At 40.0% G+C, this 19956-nt stretch overlaps 1 protein-coding gene across 1 annotated transcript; it reads right to left on the bottom strand.

The window, feature by feature from the left end:
- Positions 1-2275: 2275 nt before the first annotated feature.
- On the bottom strand, positions 2276-19517 carry LOC113473957 (annulin). The gene is made up of 3 exons (XM_026833508.1): positions 18930-19517; positions 2977-3195; positions 2276-2472 (listed from the first exon to the last, which is right to left on the bottom strand). The coding sequence occupies exons 2-3, from the start codon at positions 3098-3100 to the stop codon at positions 2315-2317; spliced, it is 282 nt and encodes a 93-aa protein (XP_026689309.1). The 5' UTR covers positions 3101-3195; positions 18930-19517; the 3' UTR covers positions 2276-2314.
- Between the last annotated feature and the right edge of the window lie 439 nt (positions 19518-19956).

Below are 19956 nucleotides of genomic sequence, written 5' to 3'. Positions count from 1 at the left end.
AATAGGATAAGGCTAAGAAGAAGAACAATTCGTTTGCAAAAGCAGATTTGAAAATCAAATCGTAAAGGCCCCTCGTAGATACTTACTCAGGAAGTTTGATCTTCAACTGCTTCTCAAGTCCTGGACCCTCAATGCGGAACACTCCACTCTTGAGAGGCACTGGCAGTGGATTGACGAGTGATGCAGACACAACTAGTTCTTGCCCTACTACAGGTTCACCAGCCTCAATCTGAAATGTCAGGAAGGGGCAGAATAGGTATATTTTTTCACTGATCACTTGAAAATTTACCACTGCTCCAATGGTCAATTTTACAGTGCTCGAAAGGAAAATACACCTGAGTAGGTGACTTACAGATTATTCCCTACTGGTATGAATTTCCCTCGATGACCCTTGTTGAGGCCATATCATCACATGGCCATATCATTAAACGGGAATAATCCAACATCGCATCATCGTATATTTCTTGGATAGTTCTCCACTAAGGACGTGGTATATCCTCGGTTGAACTTCATCCTAAACAGATTAGATTCGTTTTCAGAACGGCCGCCAGCTGGCTTTCTCCTATCCTGTCCTCCTTCTCTCTTCGATGTCGGTGTGATAAGACCTCCGTTACAGTTCCCTCTATCAAACCGCTTCATAAGTTGCTAACATCAACAAAGTATTAGCTGTTATTGCATAAGAACCCCAACCGAGCTAGGAGAAGATAAGAACCCCAACTGACCTTGAGTCTGATGTCTGGTTTCCGGACTCGGAAGTCGTCCTGGGCGAAATATTCAAAGTTGGTGTCGTGTACTGTGGCGAGGCAGGCGATGTTGAAATCCGCCTGATCCACCAATCGCTTGTAATACTCCTCGTACGAAACGTGTAGAACGATCTCTTCAGCTGAAATGGAAGAGGGAGGACCGTTTTACACGGTTAACCTAGGGTATAATCTCATTTTTTTGCCAGCCTCTTTAGCTTGGTTGGTAGCGTGTCTGCTTTGTAAGCGCTAGGCCGCGGATTCTCGCCCGCGGAGCAGAATTTATTCTAAATGGATTATATTCGTCCTCGGAAAGGTTCGCTTTCTCCTATCCTGTCTTCCTTCTCTCTTCGATTTCGGAACGATAAGACCCGAGCAGTTACAGCTCCCTCTATCAAACATCTTCAAAAAAACTTGATTTTAAACCATCTTACTGAAGTTAACTTACATTTTCCTCGCTTCACGACGACGTCCTCTTTGGTTTTCTTCACGGAGTCGCCCACTTTTCCCGTGTAGGTGACTGCATCTACCCGGAGTATTACGGTCACTGTATAGTCCTGGTCTCGACTCTTGTTGTTCATCTTCACTACGACACTAGAGGAGAATAGCAAGGGTGTTTATTTATACTGCTCGAATAGGATTAAAAAGTCCATTCACCCAAGGAAAAAAGTCCTTTACCAGAGGAAAAAAGTCCCTTTACTACCATTATTGTCGTCAAATTCTCAAGCAATGTTAGATATAAAATACCATGCTTCTGCTGGGACTAAATCCACTCTCTTGGTCACCAGGAAACCATCTTTACCACTACAACACTGTTTGAATTACCTATATTCTCCTTTTTTTGGGGGCCAAAAGCTCCCAGAGCTGCTGACATAGACACCTATGTCTTTTGTTTATTTACAGAGTAGCTCTGGTGACAGTACCTAAGTAGAGTTATATTAGCCCTATTTCGCTACTACCTATAACCCCATAAAATGCTAACGAATAATATGTCATTGAATGTTGTACGAAGAAGCTTTCATTGATACATTGATAGATTTACTCACCTGAATGGAGATCCAATGACAATGTCGTCTCTCAGCTCAAAGTCAAACTTGATGTCATTGAATTCCTCATTCAGGTAGTATCGACTGAAGATGCTCACCCGTCCATATACCAACCATGCTGCACGTTGCGTTGCTTGAATCGTTTGGTCATCGTAAACAGCCGAGCAAAACATTACTATGAAAGACTTTTATAGGGGGCACATTTTGTATGAGTGCCGTAAAACTTGTGAGTATGCAATGTGCAAAGCATAAAACATGAATATGTTCTTATTAGGTTGTCGCTGTTGCCCTAGCCCTAGGTATCTCTTTTAGTCAATGTTAGGCCAACCTAACTTACTTATAGCTGTACCAGAATAATAATGTCTAAGTATTATTGTAACTGCTTAAAAGAGTCTTAAAATGTGTCCACAGTCCACACATAGTCTACTGGCCATCGATCCCTACTGCCTCGACAACATGGATTTTCCTTGTCGATCGACTATCACTATATTAATTGGAGATTGGACACACTTTTGCTCGTATATCCGTTTATTTTAGCAAGAAATATCTACTACTTACCTCAGCAATTACCACATTGTCATAGGCATCTATCAATCGAGCAGCCCAAATATCTTGGCTCTCTGCATTTTCCGGTAGGAGAGGTACAACTACGAGGGTTCCGTGTCCGTAGCTTGGTTTCTCCACACCTGTGGTAGACCAAGGAAAACAAAATGAAAATTGGCTCAAATATAAGCCATATTTTTTTTCCCCCCCTTTGAGGTGCTTTAACTCTAGAATACCAGGTCGTTCACGCCGAAGCCATATCTTTACATGGTAAATCTTTAAGAGGTAAATGTACAACGAAGAAAGTCTTATTATTCCGAATTCGAAAAGAGAAGGACAGGCTATGTGAAAGCCCTATCCGTTTCTCAGAACTGTTGGCTTTCTGCTATACTGTCCCCTTTCCTCTTTGATTTTGGGACGATAAAACCCCAGTTGTTACAATTTCAAATACATACCAATCAAAACCTCTGGGCCAGCCTAGTTAGCTTGGTTGGTAGCGGATCTGCCTTGTAAGCGCTAGGCCGGGGGGATATTTTATCCTGAACGGAAAATGTTCGTTCTCTCTTCAATTTAGGGACGATAAGACCTTAGCGGTTACAGTTCCCTCTATCAAACCTCTTTAAAAAAAAAGATTATACTGTTCTTACCTGTCACCATGAACACGAATGATATCGCGTCGCGTTCCCGATAATAGCGTCGACTCAGCGACAATTTGACGCGAAAACCTTGCCCGCGACGTACCACTAGTCGCGGCGCCTTGGTACGTCGCATCAGCTCGTACTCCTGGGTAGAATGGTCGCGGCCGTTGTCTTCCAGACAGAGGTCCACGTTTTTCACCCTCAAGATCTCCGAGCGGCCGTCAACCTCTGGAAAAAAAAAGAAGAAGGGGAACGCTTGGTTTATTGATTGGCTGGAAGAGCTCACAGAGTGAGAATCCTACATTTTTAAAGATAGCCTAGTTAGCTCGGAGGTTAGCCGTCTACCTTGTAAAGGTGTGTCCACGGTCCACACATAGTCGACCGGCCACCGATCGATGTCAACTGACAAGTCCACACTGCCTTGACAACATAGTTTTAGCTCGTCGATCCATCGGCCGGTCGACTATGTTTGGATACACCTTGAGATTGCGGCGCGGATTCGATTCTCGCGACCCAGCGCTTATAAGGCAAACGCGCTACCCTCCAAGCTAACCAGACTGTCTTGTAAATGTAAAAATAAAACGTGATGATTCTCCAATTCAATTTATCTAATAACTTGGAACTCACTTTACTTATTCAGCTAATTTGCATAATAGTAATAAGCTACATAATAAGTAATAACTATAGGTAAAGATATTGAACGCCCAACCTATGATGTTGTAGGACATGAGGAAATGCAAAGTTGCTACGAAGAAAATCGTTCTATGTAGAAGTCTTAAAAGTACTCAATGGGTACCTAATTAAACATATTAGTTTGTAGAAGACAATATCTACCTTGTACAGGGTGGTCAAAAAATAACCGACGACCTTATTTCAAGATCTTCGTAGAAGCTTAACCCATCCTTTAGGGCTGTTTGTCCCTACCCTTAAAGCCTCGGAGTGGGCTTTTTGTGTATGATATTTCAAGATCTTACAGAGAGGGCCGTATTTAAGGGAGACCGAAGGGGGTTTATTTTTATTTTTTTAATATTATTATTTTTTTAACACCCTGTGTCGGGAAAAACTGCATCACGCCTTAGCTTTGCATGTAAAATCTTACAAGGTAACTAAGTGTCTTACAGTACCGACTAATCTAATCAATTAATTTTTTAATGTTATTTGAAACAACATTAAAACAAAGCTCATACGCCCTCCACTGTATCCAACGTCACGCTAAAGTGCATACGAGTCGAGAATGTAGTTCCAACATAAATACCAGACACCAACGTGGAAACAGATTATTCCGCGTAAATATGTGTCAGAGAAATAGGTGAGTCACTTTTCAATGCCTTGAAATTTTGCAAGAAATGTTTCTCTTGGTATTTGGTACAGGTGCAGAAAGAGTTGATGTCAAAAACGATTGATTAATTAATGCTGAATTTTAGAAAATGAAAGGTAAGTCGATGTAAAAGAAAAGAAGGAAGACGATTTTTTGAAATCCCATCTTAACTTTAATTAATTATTAGGATATTAGGTGTTCTCCTGGAATCGAACCGGTGACAGTCTCCATGCCAGTTAACCAGCTACCAGACCAACAGTGCTTCTAATGTTTCCCAAGCGGTTCAAACCCAAGGGCCATCATACAAGGACCGTCATGGACCACCCGAGTGAAATCCAAAATATGACCGGAGCTGATCACAATCACGAGTGCAAAAATAAATACAATAAAAATTAAAGAATTCACCCAAAATAAGCGCATGAATCAGAATATTTTTATGGCACAATAAACGGCGCTAATGGCGTTATTATTTCTGGATTCTCAATAAGTAATGAGAAATATTGAAATAATAACCGCGTCTGTGTGACAAAATAAACCCGTCAACGATGGATTTTTTTTAGAAAATAAAAACAAAAATGTCACAAAAATCCAGAAGAAACAAACAAATAAACACTCTCGACCAAACCATGTGATTGTTCTATACGTTTCTCATTTCCGTTTACCGTATGCCGAAAAAACATGAAACTCTGTTTCGTGTTAATATAGGCCGGTTGGCGCTAAGAACTCTTGACGTTCGCGCGCCTCCCGGCACGTTTGATATTAAAGTCGTCACAAACGTTCATGCTTGCATGACAGGCAGGTTGAATGATTGAATTTTCATCATGCAACAGGCGGCATTTCAGGCTGCTAGTTACCCATTGCCTGTGATCTTTTTTCCGCCACACACGCGTGTGTGTGGAATTCATGCTTCTTGAATTGTGTCGGTTTCTGAGATCCTTTGAATGGAGGAGTTGCAAATGGGTAAAAATTATGAATAAATGGTCGATTCCTATGTAAAAAGTTGGGAAAAATCCAAATCTGAGGTCAAAACTCCGAAAAAATAACTGTAAACGATCGAAAATTCAATTTTTATTTTCCGTTCTAATGAAGATGTGTGACGTCAGACTTAACGCAGTTGCTATTTTCGTCCGCTAGGTAGCGCCAGTATGCAAGCGCGCTAGCCGAGGAGCAGAAAGAACTGCGCAGAAACGTATGCGCACAAACACATTAATGCATTGCCTGCAAGGGAGCTTTGCTCGGGACATTTGATGTGACGTCATCGCCTACGGAGAGCGTATGCCGTGACGTCAAAGTTCACGATTTACCGGCATTTTTTTAATCGATTTATCTCGAGATCTAGAAGTCGTAAAAGAAAAAGAAAAATTCCGTTGGTCCTCATTTTTCCCGCTCTATGACTTTGAAACATCACCCAAGTAAGCGCAACTGATCTATTCAGAAAGAACTGCGCAGAAACGTATGCGCACAAACACATTAATGCGTTGCCTGCAAGGGAGCTTTGCTCGGGACATTTGATGTGACGTCATCGCCTACGGGAGCGTATACCGTGACGTCAAAGTTCACGCTTTACCGGCATTTTTTTAATCGATTTATCTCGGGATCTAAAAGTCGTCGAAGAAAAAGAAAAATTCCGTTGGTCCTCATTTTTCCTGCTCTATGACTTTGAAACATGACCCCAGTAAGCGCAACTGATCTATTGTTTTCAGTAGATGAAGATGAATAGATCATTTGAGTTATACATACGTACCAGGAATTCCACAGCCTTTTCCACTTGCGACAGACATAATTGAAAAAAAAAAAAAAAAAAAAAATATATCATCCTTATGTCTTTATGATCTTAACGTACTTGCATAATAAGACTGACTTACACATCAGTTTACTAGCATTGCTGCACGTTACTGCATAAAAGCACATACCGACATTACCGATAAAGTCAAACCAGAAATTACTATCTCCTTTATCGGTATTATCGAGATCTTATCAGTCATTATGCTGATTGTTTATTTGAACTTTTTACTGATTAATAATTATTTTATTAATTAGTAATTACATTTACGAAATCCGTCATACTTGATAATAATCTTGAATTTTATTAAATATTTTACATGATTTTTAATTAATCTCGACATTTTGCAGGTGGTTCTATAGGTAGGTATTACATTTCTCAGTTATTTATACCTATTCTGGCAGGACGCAAGCGGAAATGATGGAAGATATGGCGGAGGGATTTTCATTGTTTGAGACTAACATCGATTGAAATTTTTAATCAAAAAAGATTATACATAGGTAGATCATGTCACAAAAGATCTAACCAGTTCGCAGCGACAAAGGGCATTTATTAAAGCCGATGGCCTTACTTATACCAATAAGTTTACAGGCGGAAAGGTTAGAATTATTCATGTAAACTATTGATAATGATCGTTTTGAGCACCACTTGTTTTAATAGGTACCAATTCTGTGTCCATTAATCCGCTATTGTAGATAAAGCATGTGAAGTAATGGCCTATGATCGCGCCTGTATGGCCATCCCGAAACTGTTGATGAAGCTTCACAAAGTTAGCAAGTCTTCAATAGTGTAATGTAATACCTACCTATTCACTCAGTACATAATTCTACGTACCTATCCAGTAAACCAATAAAGTCATCAAGTTAATGGTGAATAACAACAACTTAGTAAACAACCTAACCTAGTAAGACATACTGAAATACCTCTGTAAATACGTGCTGAAGTATTAGGTAAAGAAACACCATAATCGATAAGATCGATAATTAAAAAATATCGATCTCCTCGTCCTACGAGAGAAACATGGATTGACATTTACGACGTTGTACCCATTCATTTGTAATTAATAGTCATGCTAAAAACAATAGGACTAAATCTGGACATACTATTATAGAGCTCCTAGACATCCAACATGTACATGATAGGTAATAAAATAACTGTAATAACGGACCAGTTGATCATCAGGAGAGGTCAATTAGTAGTAATTGACCTATCCTGATTCACCTTGGTAACTATGAACGCAATCGGAGTGATTTGCAAGCCGTGGTTTAATCGAGAGGTCATGGGTTCGATTCCAACCAGTGGACACGAAGATATTCCAGTCTGGAAAGCAGCTTTGTCAAAGGGGTAGAGACTGCTCAATCCGTTTTAAACTGTTACAGAAAGTCTAGGTACCTTGTGATTTGTGAATCATTATATTGATGAAGACTATTGCCCACCGCCTATTTCTTTGAGGAAACCTATCATTGAATTGAAGCTATTAGCTTGCATGAAGTACTCATCAATAATAGTCAATTAATCGTGAATCAGGCAGAAATTTACAAACAGAATATGCAAACACCGTTCCCATTATTTTAATTACTTGGTAACTTGGTATAATATGATACATCATGTTTAATCCCAAGTATAATCCAAGTTAAAATAAATGTACACACCCACCTGACTCGTGTTGATACCAAATAAACAACTCTGCTTCTAAAACTTCCAAGAGATAAACATCGAGGTAGACTCAAGACCAAAGTGGCGCTGTATCTTATGTTAATCAATGTTGTGATAGAGCTGGCTCATGTAAACAACTGAATACCTATGTGAGAGTCTGAGAGTTAATGGTCCGAAGTGACCCTGTCATTTTTCGCCTACTTCATCTTCACAAAGTTATGAATGAGTCCACCAAACTTCATAGATCACGTATAACATGTAGGCTGATACAAGTTACAAAATCTACAAATCATTGACCACTTATTAAGTCCGAAAGTAAACACATATAGGTACCACATATGTATAATTTATTACAAGACAGGTTTTTTATTTTGTGTGCAGAATTTGAATAAGTATTTGTCGATGATTTGGTGCCGTTTGAAACTCATCGAGGGTATTTATTTACAATCCAGTGATGGATAAATTTAATATGCATAAACACTCTCACGAGTAGGTAGGTAAAATTGGGCTAAACGAGATTCAACTACATAGTTAATAGTCTAATACTTATGCTACGTGATGAGCTGAAGAATGGGAACTTGTCTTCTTATGTTGGTAATGTTGAGATTGAGATCTTCTTCTTTTATGGGCAGGTCTTCGAGAATAATGACGTCCACTTTGAGTTCTTCCATGGGAACTCCTGGAAAATGTTGGTGGGATCCGCCTTGGAGTGCCACTGCATGTTACTACATTGAAGCAAGGCTTTACAACAGTTTGTACATCTTCTTCAACAACAAATGAAGGTTTCTTCACAGTTTCTTTCTTTTCCACCACTTTGAATGATGGTTTGTTGACTTTTTCAACGACTTCATGTACAATGAATTCAGGTTTCTCGACATAACATGGTACGGGTTGCACCAAGTAGCTGGGTTTCTGGACATTTTCTACAACTTCTTCGACAACATATTCTGGTTTCACCACAGAGATGGTAGTTTCCTCTACAACAAACTCAGGTTTCACCACGTACTCTGCTTGTTCCTGAACAACAAATTGTGGTTTCTTTACAGTTTGTTGATCATCTTCAATGTTGAAAGAAGGCTTGGTAACAGTTTGCTGTGTTTCTTCCACCAAATAGTTTGGCTTGTCTACAGTTTCTATAATCTCGGTCACGTAGAACTCGGGCTTTTCAACAACTTCTTGTGTTTCTTTGATCAGATATTGTGGCTTTTGTACGGGAAGTATTTCTTCAGTTACTATAAACTCAGGTTTTTCAACAACTACTTCAGTTTGTTCAACGATGAAATTTGGTTTGACAATGGGAACAATTTGCTCTTGGATTTCATACTTCGGCTTTTTTACGACTTCAACTTTCTCTTCTACATTGAATTCAGGTTTTTCAACTTTTTCTGTTTTCTCTGTAACAACAAACTCAGGTTTTGGTACTGGTAGAACATGCTCCTTGACAACATAGTTTGGTTTCTCCACGGTTTCTATCTTGGTTTCCACTCTGAATTTGGGTTTTACTACAGTCTCAACATTCTCTTCAATGGTAAACTCGGGTTTTTCAATGTACTCGGGATTTTCTTCAATTACAAATTCAGGTTTCACAACAACCTCTGGGTTTTCCTCAACTTTGAAAGCAGGTTTTTTGATTTTCTCGCTAGCTTCTTCAACAACAAAGTTCGGTTTTACAACATTTTCTACCTTTTCTTGTACTAAAAAGTTAGGCTTGGGCACAACTTCCGTCACCTCTTTTACAACAAAGTCAGGTTTGGTCACAGTTTCTGAGGTTTCAGTTACTTTAAACGTCGGCTTTTCTACAGTTTCAGGTGCCTCTTCGATAATAAAAGTCGGTTTCTCAATTATTTCTGGTGAACAACTTGAATCTGTTGTCTTACTGCAACTAGAACAGCCACATGTTGCACTTCTCTTCTTGATTTCTTTGTACTTACCAACGGAATCACTATCGGAATTTCTCTTGTAAAGGGAATATAGATTATTGCTGTGACTGTGATCTAGTGGTGAGGGGCTGTACATGTCAAATGCATCATGGATTTTCAAAAGTTCCAAATAGTTATCGAGTGAGGAATAGTCAGTCGACCGTTTATAGATATTGTTAAGATAGGAACTACTGTGTCCACTTTGATCAACAGTAATAGTCAAAGGTTGATTGTAATAATCACGTTCAGTTGAATAGAAAGGAGTAGGTTCAACGTAAGACAAGATCTCAATAGGTTCCTCATTGTATCTCTCAGCTGGTTGAATATTATAGGCTTTGGGTTGGTAAGTCGTGTACTGAGGAGCGTACGTTGCTTGTTGTCTGACGTACTCGTTGTGGATATGTTTTCTCTTGGGAGCTGTTACGGTAACGGATATAACTTCAGAAATATTTCTCTTGGATGGTTGCTTTGACTTTTCAGAAGAGTTTTTTGATCTAGAAGTGTTGCTATTTGTGTCTTCGTCACCAGTATCTAGTTGATGAGGATTTGAGGTGTCCATCTCCATTAAGCCTTCGGTCTCATTAACAATTTTTGACGATTTATTTTCAACAATATCATCTTGATTATCTTTGGAGAGACTTTGCTTTATATTTTCCAAAATATCCAGAGATGTCTGAACGAGTATTTCAGGATTATTATTAGTTTCCAAATTTTCAGGAATAATTCCGTCACTCATTGTCACAAAAAATTGAACGGGAATTGAGAACTTCGGTCCGAAATCAGGTGTAAATACTTCAACAATTTCAATGTCTCCGTTTGCTAGCTCTTCATTTTCTTGGGCTTCTTCAGTTTCTGATAGTGATGCTATGCGATCTTCAATTATACTTATTATTTCATCTTCATCAATATTAGAAACATTTTGCTTTCCGTCCCTTAAAATATCTAGTAGGGAAGTCTCCACTTCAGATGTCAGAGTTTCCACGTTTTTGTCATCTAGGTCTTCAGCAACAGTTGCAAATACTTGAATAGGGATTACGAATTCTGAATTGAGGTCCGATACGCTAACTACAATTTCATCACCGTCAGCTGTTGTCTTTTCAACTCCTTGTCCATCAACATTCTTCGAACGTTCAAGTTCTTCAGTGATAGAAGAATTGCCATTGATGTCAAGCGGAGAGCATTTCGTGAACTGAGGTAGGATGAAAACCTGTAAGAAAACACATCTCTAAGTAAGTTAGCTGGAAGACACCTGCGATCTGTACACATCACGGATGTTCCTATTCATCTAACAAAGTAACAAGTCCTACCATTAGGCTCCTATTTTATCTGTCAGAAATAAATTCTCAGTGATTGCTACACATTTGACTAAACCGCTTTGACAATAAGCAACAGAAAAGAATCAGAAGATGCTATTCTAAACCCAACACAACTTACCTGAAGAACAACCAAAAAGGAAAAACCAACTTTGAGCTTGACCATGTTGGAAAAGTGGTGATTGATTGATCGAGATCAGTTGAGATGTTTCAATGCGGATCGATTGATTGATGAATGAATGGTCGTAATGGAATTATTTATAGTCCATTTGCTTTGATTGATAACAATCGGTCATTGTGTATCATCAGATATGTTCGCAACGTCCGGGATTGATCTTCATTTACTTCCTCTGTTTTTTAAAAAGAAGATAAGAACTATACGGGGAAGTTTAGTATTTTTGATCCATGCTTTAAGAAATGATTCCTATTTATGTTCCCTATCAGTGGTCTTGGTCCCAGAATATTAGAAGCTCGAGACTGTATTTAGGACCGCATCCTGATTTGTGACACGAGACTGCCACCCGACCAAATAGTAAACTCTGCTCGACGATGGTGAAGTGTGTACATTAGTGTATCCACTATCTAACGCAACGCTGGAAAGCGAATACTACCTAGACGTTTATCTCCATCAAATACTCCCAACCCAAATGGTTTGACATTTTCTCCATGTATTATGTATTTTGTACTGATTTGTGTATCTGGTATTTATGGATTTAAACAAGAAACATCCATCCACTTTCCATAATCAACTCACGTGCTAGTCTGCATTGCTATCTAAACATTGGACTGATATCGATCCACGCTTTGATAAGATTGTCGATCGATGGCAATAACCATGTTTTGATAACAACCGTGATCGTTTATTGACATTCAGTTTGGTTGTTACTTCCGACATCGTGACATTATCCACAGAATTAATGAAATCAACAAACGTGGGAATGAATAATTAATAACTCTTGATCAATGAGCTTAACCATAAGTCAATGGATTAGGGGGAGGTGGACGCTCCAAAATTTAGGTGGCCCCAACTCTCTCACTCTTGATCAATGAGCTTAACCATAAGTCAATGGATTAGGGGGAGGTGGACGCTCCAAAATTTAGGTGGCCCCAACTCTCTCACAGGCCCCTGAATGCTGGGGTTGACAGCCACACGAAGTTAATTAAAGATTACGATTCGGAGAATTCTAGGACCTATTCAATCAACATGACAGAATAACTAGAAGATGACAAGTTGAACTCTTGGGCCCCCCTTGACAAAATCTTGGATACGGCCCTGCTTCATGAAATCTGGGACATTGAAGAATCCTTCAACTACCCTGAAATGTAATCAAGGCAGTCAAATGTATCAATAGACGCAAGGACAAAAATCCTTTGACCAGTTACCAGGGGTTTTTTTGTTTTTAAATAGGTTTGATAGAGGGAACTGTCTTATCGTCCCAAAATCACGGTAACAGATATAACTTCAGGAATATTTCTCTTGGATGGTGGCTTTGACTTTTCAGAAGAGTTTTTTGATCTAGAAGTGTTGCTATTTGTGTCTTCGTCACCAGTATCTAGTTGATGAGGATTTGAGGTTACGGTAACGGATATAACTTCAGAAATATTTCTCTTGGATGGTTGCTTTGACTTTTCAGAAGAGTTTTTTGATCTAGAAGTGTTGCTATTTGTGTCTTCGTCACCAGTATCTAGTTGATGAGGATTTGAGGTGTCCATCTCCATTAAGCCTTCGGTCTCATTAACAATTTTTGACGATTTATTTTCAACAATATCATCTTGATTATCTTTGGAGAGACTTTGCTTTATATTTTCCAAAATATCCAGAGATGTCTGAACGAGTATTTCAGGATTATTATTAGTTTCCAAATTTTCAGGAATAATTCCGTCACTCATTGTCACAAAAAATTGAACGGGAATTGAGAACTTCGGTCCGAAATCAGGTGTAAATACTTCAACAATTTCAATGTCTCCGTTTGCTAGCTCTTCATTTTCTTGGGCTTCTTCAGTTTCTGATAGTGATGCTATGCGATCTTCAATTATACTTATTATTTCATCTTCATCAATATTAGAAACATTTTGCTTTCCGTCCCTTAAAATATCTAGTAGGGAAGTCTCCACTTCAGATGTCAGAGTTTCCACGTTTTTGTCATCTAGGTCTTCAGCAACAGTTGCAAATACTTGAATAGGGATTACGAATTCTGAATTGAGGTCCGATACGCTAACTACAATTTCATCACCGTCAGCTCTTGTCTTTTTCAATAGATAACAATATCATTCTATCATTTAATAATATTAACTCCTAAAGCTAGAGCTAGCTAACTAACTAACTATACATAATTATTTTGATCTTCTTGATCTTATCCACAAGAGAAACATTTCTTGCAAAATTTCAAGGCATTGAAAAGTGACTCACCTATGATACCTAAGTCGTAAATCTATCTGTACATTTTTATTCTATGACTGTAATCCATATTGTCCATTTATACAAGCATGTCTATTAAATCCTTGTCTTTTCAACTCCTTGTCCATCAACATTCTTCGAACGTTCAAGTTCTTCAGTGATAGAAGAATTGCCATTGATGTCAAGTGGAGAGCATTTCGCGAACTGAGCCAGGATGAAAATCTGTAAGAACAAATCACATCTCTAAGTAAGTTAGCTGGAAGACACCTGCGATCTGTACACATCACGGATGTTCTTATTCATCTAACAAAGTAACAATCCTACCATTAGGCTCCTATTTTATCTGTCAGAAATAAATTCTCAGTGATTGCTACACATTTGACTAAACCGCTTTGACAATAAGCAACCGCTTGTAATACTCCTCGTACGACACGTGTAGAACGATCTCTTCAGCTGAAATGGAAGAGGAAGGACGGTGTTAAACGGTTAACCTAGGGTATAATCTCTATTTTTTGCCAGCCTCTTTAGCTTGGTTGGTAGCGTGTCTGCCTTGTAAGCGCTAGGCCGCGGATTCTCGCCCGTAAAACTTGTGAGTATGCAATGTGCAAAGCATAAAACATGAATAATTATGTTCTTATTAGGTTGTCGCTGTTGCCCTAGCCCTAGGTATCTCTTTTGGTCAATGTTAGGCCAACCTACCTCCCGGTACAAGGCCAGAAGTTTGAACTTGGAAGATGGAGCAGGGGTTCCCTAGTGTGATGTTTTCTGGAGATGTTTCTTTTTTTATGAAAAATAAAATCCCTTTCCTTTTTACTGTTACCTAACTTGCTTATAACTGTACCAGAATAATAATGTCTAGGTATTATTGTAACTGCTTAAAAGAGTCTTAAAATGTGTCCACAGTTCACACATAGTCTACTGGCCATCGATCCCTACTGCCTCGACATCTCGACAACATGGATTTTCCTTGTCGATCGACTACATTAATTGGAGATTGGACACACCTTTGCTCGTATATCCAGCTGGCTTTCTCCTATCCTGTCCTCCTTCTCTCTTCGATGTCGGTGTGATAAGACCTCCGTTACAGTTCCCTCTATCAAACCGCTTCATAAGTTGCTAACATCAACAAAGTATTAGCTGTTATTGCATAAGAACCCCAACCGAGCTAGGAGAAGATAAGAACCCCAACTGACCTTGAGTCTGATGTCTGGTTTCCGGACTCGGAAGTCGTCCTGGGCGAAATATTCAAAGTTGGTGTCGTGTACTGTGGCGAGGCAGGCGATGTTGAAATCCGCCTGATCCACCAATCGCTTGTAATACTCCTCGTACGAAACGTGTAGAACGATCTCTTCAGCTGAAATGGAAGAGGGAGGACCGTTTTACACGGTTAACCTAGGGTATAATCTCATTTTTTTGCCAGCCTCTTTAGCTTGGTTGGTAGCGTGTCTGCTTTGTAAGCGCTAGGCCGCGGATTCTCGCCCGCGGAGCAGAATTTATTCTAAATGGATTATATTCGTCCTCGGAAAGGTTCGCTTTCTCCTATCCTGTCTTCCTTCTCTCTTCGATTTCGGAACGATAAGACCCGAGCAGTTACAGCTCCCTCTATCAAACATCTTCAAAAAAACTTGATTTTAAACCATCTTACTGAAGTTAACTTACATTTTCCTCGCTTCACGACGACGTCCTCTTTGGTTTTCTTCACGGAGTCGCCCACTTTTCCCGTGTAGGTGACTGCATCTACCCGGAGTATTACGGTCACTGTATAGTCCTGGTCTCGACTCTTGTTGTTCATCTTCACTACGACACTAGAGGAGAATAGCAAGGGTGTTTATTTATACTGCTCGAATAGGATTAAAAAGTCCATTCACCCAAGGAAAAAAGTCCTTTACCAGAGGAAAAAAGTCCCTTTACTACCATTATTGTCGTCAAATTCTCAAGCAATGTTAGATATAAAATACCATGCTTCTGCTGGGACTAAATCCACTCTCTTGGTCACCAGGAAACCATCTTTACCACTACAACACTGTTTGAATTACCTATATTCTCCTTTTTTTGGGGGCCAAAAGCTCCCAGAGCTGCTGACATAGACACCTATGTCTTTTGTTTATTTACAGAGTAGCTCTGGTGACAGTACCTAAGTAGAGTTATATTAGCCCTATTTCGCTACTACCTATAACCCCATAAAATGCTAACGAATAATATGTCATTGAATGTTGTACGAAGAAGCTTTCATTGATACATTGATAGATTTACTCACCTGAATGGAGATCCAATGACAATGTCGTCTCTCAGCTCAAAGTCAAACTTGATGTCATTGAATTCCTCATTCAGGTAGTATCGACTGAAGATGCTCGCACTTTGCTTCAGCGCTTTCAACATGCTGGACCGCTCCTCTTCGCTTTCTATAAAGAGGAAGGAAATTAACTTGAGATTTGACAAAGGAACTTGTCAGTAATAGCCGGTTTTACCACTGAGAGGTAACACAGTGTCAAGGGTTTTCTTTGACGTCACCCATTTGATTTACACAGGACAGTATTTCTTAAACTCTAGATCTGGATTGACTGAAAACGTTGAATAAAGCCGTATTTTCCTTTCGCAATATTCAGATGGAAATGGGCAATGTTTCAATTGGGAAAGTAAAATATGCTTCAACCATGACTATCTGCATTGTTTCTTGCTCTTTGAGGTTTCAAATGTGGAAACCAATGAGTTTTGTGGTAGATTTCAACAAGGTGACCATTGTCAGAGGACAATTATTTGTCCTATTCCTCTGAAGAAAAAGGAGAAGAGGCAAGCCAAGACTTACTTTCTTCGTATTTGTAGTTGTCCGTAATATCTTTCCGTGTCCAGGACCCAACTGCTTTGGTGCTGAGTGCAAGCCCTATCCTAAAATCAGAGGAAGGTTATTTACTAGTGAATTTGAGTCAAAGGTTGTAAACTCGAAGATTAGCTTTTCAACTTCAACATAGGTAGGTATTTTTGTGTTTGACGGATCAATTTTCTTTGGAGGTATTAATGATCAACTTGGATATGGGGGGAGGCTGAAGGATCAACTTGCAAGCATCAATTTTCAAACACTTACCCATTAATATCTTTCCTCAGCAACTTGAGGGGCTGCGTGGGTCCGTTGTACCGCCAGAACACCTTGTCCGCATTCACCTCCGAGAACACAAAGCCGCCATCGTACGCGATTTTCACCTCGCCCCTTTTGACTGCCGTCACGGACGTTGGACCACATTGGTACTTGCGGCCGCTCAACTCCTGAGGTGTGGCATCTATGACTTGCCATCCGTTGAAGTCCGTGGTGCCAAGATCGCGACGTGTCATCCACACTTCATTCCACATGTGGAAGTTCCTGGAAGAGGTGTGTGAGGAAGGGACTTGAGTTTGTGATTGATTGGTAACAAGGAATGTTGTGAAATCATTCAGAGAATTTTTGTCGCTCCCCTTGTTTAGTCTGAATCATTTCAACATAAACCCGTAGATTCCTTGAAGCTTAACCCATCCTTTAGGGCTGTTAGCCCCTACACCTAAGCCTCGGAGTGGGCTTTTTGTGTTTGGAGTTAAGCTGCTATCCCCGGGCCTTGATGGAACCTAAAAGCATCCTCACTGGTATATTTCAACCTCCTCAGTTTCTCCAAAATTCACCTGCAGCACCTCAAAAGAGTCCGCATAATCAGGTTTATTCTAGAGAAAAGCTGTGAGTCCATTATATTATCCCATTAAAGGATACCAAGAGGTGCCATCTAGGCCAGAGGGCAACATAAACCTGTAAAACCGAAGGTCCCCCCCTTTATCTATTCCTTCTCCATAGAAATTCAAATATTTCTCACCAGATAGAGTCGCTGTTGAGCTCCTCCATGACTCTTCCGTCCTCGTCGACAAAATAGTCGACAGTCAAACTGCTCTGAGTGTCGTGAGCAGCGGCGTAGCACACGCTAATTAAACGATTGTGTGGAAAAAGGACTCGACAGTTGACACAATATTGTCCCTAACACTTTGTATAATATGTATTACTGCGGCGTAGCACGTGACGTTTCGACAGGGAATGCCTAGGGCGCGGCAAACTGGAATGAAGAGGAGAGGAGATTATTGAGAAGTCATACGTCATACTTGGCTCTGATCTAAAGACAATCTGATACAGAGTTTTTGAAATCTTAAAAGTAGGTACCTTAAAAGTTTCACCCAACCACTAAATTTTTCTCGAGGGATTCCGGATTCACAAATATAATAATTATATCCTTATTTGGGGCTTCCAATGTGCGACAGGTCTCACCTGTTGTAAGAACGCCAGAGAACACCCAGCACTGTCCGTACTTGACCGGCTTCTTCTTGGTGTAGAACTGTTGCAGAATTTTCATGCTTCCTACCCACTTGGTGGGTGGAGTCCCGCCACTGAAATCCATGGACCAGTTCCCAAACACGGCACCGTAGTCATCTGGTGAGTTCACCTGAAAGTCAAAGGAAAACCTTAGGTCAGCCACTCACTATCAGGTAGACCTGATCAGGTCTGCCTGTCAGTTCTATCTGAAATTCCAACTGTACCATTGAATATTCTATTTATTCCTCTGTGTATTACGACAGAATAGAAATATACCTTGTTTGTCCTGCCCGAATGAGACTAAAAAGTCCCTTTGCCCCAGCAGTCTAAACAAGGTGTTAGTTATATTTCACTTACCGCAGCGGACAAGGCGCGGACCACCTGCACCGCATCATACGTCCCATGTAGGCCCACCTCCCCCACTTTGGTCGCCAAATAGAGCGCGCACTCCAGTATGTCCTTCTCGTATTGCGCATACTTCCATACGGCGGGCCGCATGCGGTTGTAACTGCCGCGGTACAGAAGACCCGTATCGGATAGGACGTACTCTTTGCGCTCGTCTTCCGATTCGAGGAATACGTCATCGTCTGAGAATGATTAGGGGAGGGTCAGTAAATGGAATAGAAAGGTCTGGCTGGGGGACTTTAAACAAGGAGTATACCAGCCTGAAAATTCCCTTGCTAGAGAAATAGCAAAGGTTGAGTGCGAAGGGCATTCACTCGTAAAATTTTGTCGCCAAAACTAAATCTCAGCCCAAAAGCGATCGCTAGGGCTGATTGAGGGCTGACGAAAAACGCTGACCCCGTCTGAACACGGGAAAAGGCGAAGAAGAAGAATGAAAAATGCTATTGAAATTACCAGTTGCACATTGAATTCACTACTTCCTACAAAATTCTAATCCTAAAATAAAGAAAAACTCACAAACCTGGACACCAAGGATTGAATAGAATGAACATGGAATCCGGATGAGAATAACTGAGGGCTCCGTCATACATCAGCTTGGTATCGATCTCAAAGTTCCACTCTCCCACGATACATTCGGGGTCCGTCAAGATCTGTGAAAGGGAGGAAATAAAGTTAATTTCAGATTAATGAGAAGAATTTCGGATTAATGAACACTGAAAAGTTGACGACTTTTGGTAATCCATGTTTGACATTTGTGAGGATCATAATAATTAGAAATGCCTGAGCAGTCACCCGTCCATACAATTAAGTATAATTATCATGTAGAAAGGAAAGTTGACATAAACTTACCACGGAAGGGGGATGGGGTCAAGTATTTACAAACATAATTATTTACATTGTCTTTTCGTTAAAGGGCGACAGACTAATCGGTTAGAATGTAAATCCGCTCCGAGGATCTACTCTCGCGATATTTGTACATGAAATAGAGGATGATCAGCATGAAGATAAAGTAGAGTAATCCCATCAGTATAATATGCAACATCGTGGTTTAACTGGTGACACGAACAAAAATACTCGAAAACAAAAAGAAAACACACACTAGAAAACTTGACTTTTTTTTACAAAAATTTGAGTAGAAAATCCTTACAAAAAGTTTGGTCCGTCCCAAATTATTTCAAAAAAGCTTGAAATTCTGGACCTATTCTTGAAGAATAACGAAAGTCTATCACCAATTCACCAGCGTAAAAACAACTCCAATGCACTTTGAGAACAATATTCAACCTTTTACTTTGTATCAGCCTGGCAACCAGACACGCAGAATTGCCAATTCGTGCAGATCTTAAGAAAGAAATAACCGATCCTAGCTTTGCCAGCTGGGAATTTTCTGCACGGGTATTTCCAATGTGATTCTGCCATAGTCCATACTTTCATAGCATACTTGGTTATGAATTTTATAACAACATATTACGTGTGATAGACGTTCTCTTCAGTACTAGAGTAGTTTCTGCAACGGACACTCCATGGAAAGAGTTGGAATGAAAATATCTACTCTTGCTTAGCTTATGCTTATACGAGTTGTTTGACAGCACGTAAATTTAATCAGTACCTTATGCAAAATCAGGTTATCTTAAACTTAAAGGGATGTCTTCAATTGATAATATGGGATTATAGGTAGTCCGTCCCAAAATCGAAGAGAGAAGGAAGACAGGATAGGAAAAAGCCAGCCGTTCAGAGAACGAACTTTATCCGGTCAGGATAAAATCCACCCCGTTCGGGAGTTGAACCCACGGTCTAGCGCTTATAAGGCAGACGCGCTACCCTCCAAGCTAACTAGGCTGGCACTGCTGGCAGTTACCAGGTTTATCAGAGCAAATTG

Source organism: Diaphorina citri, unplaced genomic scaffold (genome assembly GCF_000475195.1).
Source record: "Diaphorina citri unplaced genomic scaffold, Diaci psyllid genome assembly version 1.1 scaffold97, whole genome shotgun sequence".
NCBI classification, from domain to species: Eukaryota; Metazoa; Arthropoda; class Insecta; order Hemiptera; family Psyllidae; genus Diaphorina; species Diaphorina citri.
Note: the sequence above shows the minus strand (reverse complement) of the source record. Positions and strands in the feature narration are given on the sequence as shown.

Bases quoted from the DNA above. Each gene is read 5' to 3' on its own strand.
- LOC113473957 (XM_026833508.1), bottom strand. From the start codon at position 3,100: ATGCGACGTACCAAGGCGCCGCGACTAGTGGTACGTCGCGGGCAAGGT. The intron at 2,473-2,976 runs GTAAGAACAGTA...GGTCTACCACAG, and splicing joins ATTCGTGTTCATGGTGACAG to GTGTGGAGAAACCAAGCTAC.